This window comes from Chelonoidis abingdonii, chromosome 5 (genome assembly GCF_003597395.2).
Source record: "Chelonoidis abingdonii isolate Lonesome George chromosome 5, CheloAbing_2.0, whole genome shotgun sequence".
NCBI classification, from domain to species: Eukaryota; Metazoa; Chordata; order Testudines; family Testudinidae; genus Chelonoidis; species Chelonoidis abingdonii.
In genome coordinates, this window is record NC_133773.1 from 140,393,516 (window position 1) to 140,399,579 (window position 6,064).

The 6,064-nt window shown below is 41.0% G+C and overlaps 1 protein-coding gene across 1 annotated transcript in view; it reads right to left on the reverse strand.

Annotated features, from left to right (window-relative positions):
• Nucleotides 1-6,064, reverse strand: part of DNAAF9 (dynein axonemal assembly factor 9) — a 144,236-nt gene that overhangs the window by 33,842 nt on the left and 104,330 nt on the right. The window contains exons 28-29 of the mRNA XM_075066669.1: nucleotides 4,196-4,321; nucleotides 1,760-1,797 (exon numbers count right to left, since the gene is read on the reverse strand). Of these exons, the coding sequence (XP_074922770.1) occupies nucleotides 1,760-1,797; nucleotides 4,196-4,321 (164 nt within the window). The remainder of the gene's footprint in view (nucleotides 1-1,759; nucleotides 1,798-4,195; nucleotides 4,322-6,064) is intronic.

Here is a 6,064-nt window from a genome sequence, read left to right on the forward strand (position 1 = left end):
CAGAGGGAGCCAAGCCCTGGAATCCTTGGCTGGTGGCAGCAATATCAGATCTAAGCTGGTAATTAAGCTTAGAGGGTTCATGCTAGCTTCTCAGTTTATGAACGCTAAGGTTCAAATCTGAGTAGGAAGCTACGACACAAGGGCATTAGGAAGAAGATTGACACTGCTGCAACCAATGCAGCAGGTATCGATTTAGCGAGCCAAGCGAAGACCCACTAAATCGATGGCAGAGCGCTCTTCAGTTGACCCTGGTACTCCAGCGCCCTGAGAAGGTTGAGGTAAGTTGACTGGAGAGCATCTCCCGTTGATGCAGCACAGTGAAGACACCAGGGTAAGTCAACCTAAGCTATGTTGACTCAAGCTATGTTATTCACGTAGCTGGCGGAGCATACCTTAGGTTGACTTACCCCAGTAGTGAAGACAAGCCCTTTGGTTATGAATAAAAAAGGTGATCCTCGAGCAGTGTTCCTTCTAATTTTTTTATATCCACATGCAGAATGAATTTTAGGTGCACCAATATGAACGTGATGTGTGACATCACTGATATTGGTGCACATAACAGAATTCATGTGGTGTGGTGGGGCTGAGGGGTTGGAGTGTGGGAGGGGGCTCAGGGCTGGGGTATAGGAGAGTGAGGGCTCTGGCTGGTGGTGAGGGATCTGGGGTGGGCTGGGGATGAGGGGTTTAGGGTGTGGGAAGAGGCTCGGGGTTGGGGCAAGAGGGTTGGAGTGCAGGGTGGGCTCTGAGGTGGGGCTGGGGTTGAGGGGTTTGGGGTGCAGGTTGCCCTGGGGTTGCAGTGGGGAGAAACGACTCCCTGCAGCAGCTTGGTTCTGGGGCAGAGGGATCTCTCTCTGGCCTCAGCAGCTCCTGGGCCTGGGCAAGTGAGAGGCGCCTCTCCCCAGCCGTGACAGCTTCAGCGGGCCTGGCCCCGGCCAAGGGAGGGACACCTCTCCCAGGCACCTCTCCCCAGGCAGTGGCAGGTCCATGCTGGGGTGGCCGGGAGGGGCATCCCTCCCCGCCCCAGCCCTGACCCCTGTGTGGGGCTTAATAGGCAGCTGAGCAGCTCAGAGGGAACTTAAAGCAGAGCATGGCTCATGGACTTTTAAACCGAAGCATCTGAATCACTCCTGTTTGTGATAGGAAGATGGGGGAAAGGAGGTACAGGGGCTCAGGGTGGGAAGAAGGAAGAAAGTGGGAGGACACCTTCCACTGCACTGCTCACATGAGCTCTGATCTGCTTCCCCACTGCCCCCCACCTGCTGCATCACAAAGGAGGTAAGAGAGACTAGTTTGAAGTTGCACCAGGCTACGAGAGCATGGCTGACTCTGCCTGAGCCGAAGGGGTGCCCAGGGGAAAGGACGACTTCCCTTCCTTATGCTGAGGTCCAGGAGAGGAGGACATTAGTAGAAACCAAGAACTAACAGCTAGTCAGACCCCAGGTTACAGCAGTCAGGAGGCTGTTCTACAGTGTGCCAGCTGACAACAGCCCCCCTAGGGACCACACTGCATCTGCGGATAGTTGGAATGCCTTATGCTCCAGCCATTCCTCCTTCTCAAGCTATCTGTTGTGGAGAGAGAGGCATCAAAGGCAGCTATGCAGGACAAAGAATGCACCTCAAAGTATTGATACTGTTTTGCAAAATAACGTTTAGTCCTCAGGCTGAAAAGTCAGAAATCACTGGTCTAAGCAACGTTTAAAGCCCATGTATTGACAGGTTTTGTTCTGCAACATTTCCCAAAGAAGCAAAGTTTATTTACCTTGTGAACACTGATCCAGGAATTTAGGAAAAAGGAATCTGGAAAACAAAAGAAGAAATCTTAATGTTAAAAATCACAGTACAAACAGATGCTCTCTACCAACAGTTACCCAATACTATCTTTTTCTAGAAGGCTTCTATTCTATGCATTTATACTAACTATGAACCAAATTCCAGAATGCTTTTCACTTCCCAGAAGCTTCACTGTGAAAGCTTATTAGCAACTGAACCACATGTAACCCTTGTTTCACATGCAGAACCTTTCAGAAGTGACGCCAAATACAAAAAATGTGCTAGGATAATTGGAATAATCAACGCAGGTGTCTTTAACTTAATAAGGTGCTAGAAGTAACTGGGGTATACCCTGAAAAACAGGAGGAAGAAGCTAGGTCAGATAAGAAAGGCTTGTAATAATTAGGTATTTCTGTTTGTGGTAAATAGCTAATATATAAAAGCAGGTAGTTTTTGTAATCACTTTGGAACAGTAAGTGTCAGTTGCAAATCTGCTCCCAGGACTGAATGTAGTATTAACCTTTTCTGTATAGCACTGATTTATCTTTCATTAATAAGCTGATTGAGCCTGGGTACCTGACATCTAATTAATAATCTAAATCAAGCCCTAAGACAAGCATAATCCTTGAGTCAAGTTTGAAGACTTCCAATCGTTTGAACAATGCCTACTATTAGATTTCACATGGCATCACCACCCTGTTCCACCTTCAAGACGCCTTTTATGCTATCCCACAGCCTGGAATAGCCTTCCAAGTCATGTTTACTAAGTGCTCTCCCAGGCTTTTGGAAGCACTTTTGGAAAACAAATCTATTTTATGAAGCTTTCTTGTTTCAGGGACTATTTTCATTCTGTTTGGTCTATCTGGTATTACACTGAGTTAATTAGCAAAAGATTGGTATATACTTTGAAAAGGTACAGTGTTAAACACGAGTTATTGTTGTACTTCTGGGTTGTACCTTTAGAACACATCACAAGCTTTTTAGGGCAGAATTCATATCTGGTCTATTTTACCCTTTGCAACAGTACCATATGTACTTCTGGCATTATACCAACAATCACAGTAGTGACACCATTTATCAACTTTATCAAACCTGTAATGAGCTCAAGTAGAGCAGTAATATTCTGGAACAAAAAAAAGCCCTCCATTATCAGGCACTGTAGATGACTTAGCCCTAGAGCTTGAATTAATTGGATACCTACAGTAATTAAACTTGGGAGGACAAGAGGTTCTTTTTGTAAATATAAAAGGTTCCAATCGGACAGCAAGACACAATCTACTCTTCTGGAACCATCAGAGCTTCCATACTCAGAAAGACTAATTGCAACATAAAGCCATTTTAGGTCTGCCAGATTCTGTACTTTTGCAAGCTCTTATAGAAGGAAGCTTCAAAGGGAGACAGAAATAGACACTACATGGGCTATGTCTGCCATCAACAGCTACTTCACTTCAGGAGATAACCTGCAATTCTTTCATCATACTCCTAATGAAATATTTATAGTAATAACCTTCATTTGTGGTTAACATTATCTATGTCAAATTAAAAGATTATGGCGGAGGCACTTGGTATTTACTCAAAGAGACAGAATTCATCCGCTTACTGAGATCATAAATAGCTGTAAAAATGGAGTGTAGTGTTTATATCTAGGGCCACAAAGTCTTAAAATCAGCTCTGTTCTACATCCCTTGAAAAGCATTTTAACAAAGTATCAAGATTTTGTCATCTCTGCAGTTTGGGTTGGACACATAAGGAGAGTTTATGAAGTGTAATTTTCTATTTAAAGCATTAGTTGCTTTGCTGCATGCCAATTTTTAAAAAATAATCTAAGAAGTGCAACTAACACTTCCAGAATTTCCTCTCCCATTTTTTGTCACTATATTCTGTAAAATTGGAAACCGAGAACCAAGAAAATTCACCTCTTGAATGTGTAGTGTCTTCATTTGATAGATGACTTTAATTACTACTTTTTGTTTTCTTAATCAGGTACCCAAACTGAAATAAAAGTTTCTTATTATCTGGCCATATGAAGGATAAGAAAGTTTCACTGAAGAATCACTGCAATGATTTATGTGCTTTGTAAAGATCAACAACTATTAACTGTTTTTTTTTGTTTGTTCCTACATGATCCACATATGCCAACATTAATTTCTTTTTCCAACTTAAACCTTTTGAGAAAAAAATTTTGCTTTTCCAGAGGATGACAATCCCACATTAAATATATAAGTCAAGCTGCACTTAAAAGCTCTGTTCAAATGATATAAACTAAAAATGAGAACATCTCATGAAGTTACAACACAATAAGCCAACTCAGCTGTGCACAAGCAACACAGCATAATATGGTCGCATTAGTCTCACAAGATGATAGAACAGATCCAGCTATATATACACGAAAAATACACAAAACAATTCAGATTTTAAAATGTACCTATGTTCCATATAGCAGCTAAGTGGTTCTACGCAAGTAGAAATTGTTCCTATGATGAAAGAGGACTTCACATCAGGGTCAGGGTGAGTCTGCAGTGCCTGTACAACATCAATAACATCTGTATATCTGCAAAGAGAACAAAGTGAAGTGTGAAGTGACAGAATACAAGAACCACGTCAACAACTAATCAAAAGAAATTACTAGAGTTCTAAGAAAATGTTTGTTACACAATTCAGTATGCAAGAAATTTAGGCATTCAGACATTTACTTACATAAAGAAAACAGAAGTGCCATCAGAAATTACTGACAGCTACTGCACAAAGCACTATTATAAACTTAACACTAGATAAGTGTAAACTTCTGCTTTCAAGAGGCACAGCAACAACAAGATAGGAAGAAATTCACATTATGCCTTCTGCAAATGATGTGCATGTTAACTGAAGACTTCGAGGAAACAATACATTTTATTGAAGTCCAAATTGTAGGTTTTGTAAAGAAAGGAAGTACAAAACCCAATGCCAACAGAAATGTTTCTCTGACATTTCTTTAAGAAGAATTCCAACTTAAACATTCCACTTGAATTGAAATATTCCTCCACTGTGTTTGTAACTCAGCATTGCACTAGTGCATGGGAACAAAACAAATGAAACTGACTAAATTGAGTTTATGAAAAGTATTTACTTTTAGGCAAATTATATCTTATCCTTTATTTTACTGGCATTAAAAAAAGTCCTCAAATTATATTAACAATTGGGATTCTCTGTATTAGTTGACGCTCAGAGTTCAGCTCCCAACAAAACGTGGGAAGTCTAAGATCTACCAGTCCATGCTGCAAACTTTTTAGAATTCTCTAGTGTAGATTCAGCTTGAGACTTTTGGCAAATCCTTCTGATTCAAGACTGACCACCTCCCACCATGATGTTAATGTGTAATGTTCAAGTGGTCATCTTTAAGATGATGTATATAAAAAAGAGATTCTATCCACTCATGTTCATTAAAGATCTAATAGCTTTTCCCTCACATGACTAGGCATGTTTACATGAAATTGAACTTGACCAAGGCCTACTTAAAATTCCCACAACAGTTTTAACTGAATATGGTTTTGTTCTTCACCACCAGTTCTAAACCAGAATTTCACAGTTTGCATGCTCTGCAGGGCACAATCCGCTCTGGATCAGAGAGAGTATGGGGGATGCCATTTTAGATTTGGTTTTGGATCTAATTTACCTTGATTTCACTAACGCACTTGATATGGTTCCACTTGGGGAGTTATTAAATTGGAAAAGATGGGTATCAATATGAAAATTGAAAGGTGGATAAGGAACTGGTTAAAGGGGAGACTACCATGGGTGGTACTGAATGGTGAACTGTCAGGCTGGAAGGAGGTTACTAGTAGAGTTCCTCAGGGATTGGTTTTGGGACCAATCTTATTTCATCTTTTTATTATTGACCTTGGCACAAAAAGTGGGAATGTGCTAATAAAATCTGCTGATGACACACAACTGGGCAGTACTGCTAACACAGAGAAGGACTGGGATGTCATACAAGAAGATCAAGGTGACCTTGTAAACTGGAGTAATAGTAATAGGATAAAATTTAATAGTGAAAAGTGCAAGGTCATCCATTTAGGGATTAATAACAAGAATTTTAGTTATAAATTAGGGACACATCAGTTGATCACAGGATGACTGAGCCACCAATGTGATATGGCTGTGAAAAAAGCTAATGTGGTCTCGGGATGCATCGGGTAAGATATTTCCAGCAAAGATAAGGAGGTGTTAGTACCGTTATACAAGGCACTGGTGAGACCTCATCTGGAATTCTGTGTGCAGTTCTGGTCTCTCATGTTTAAGAAGGATGAATTCAAAC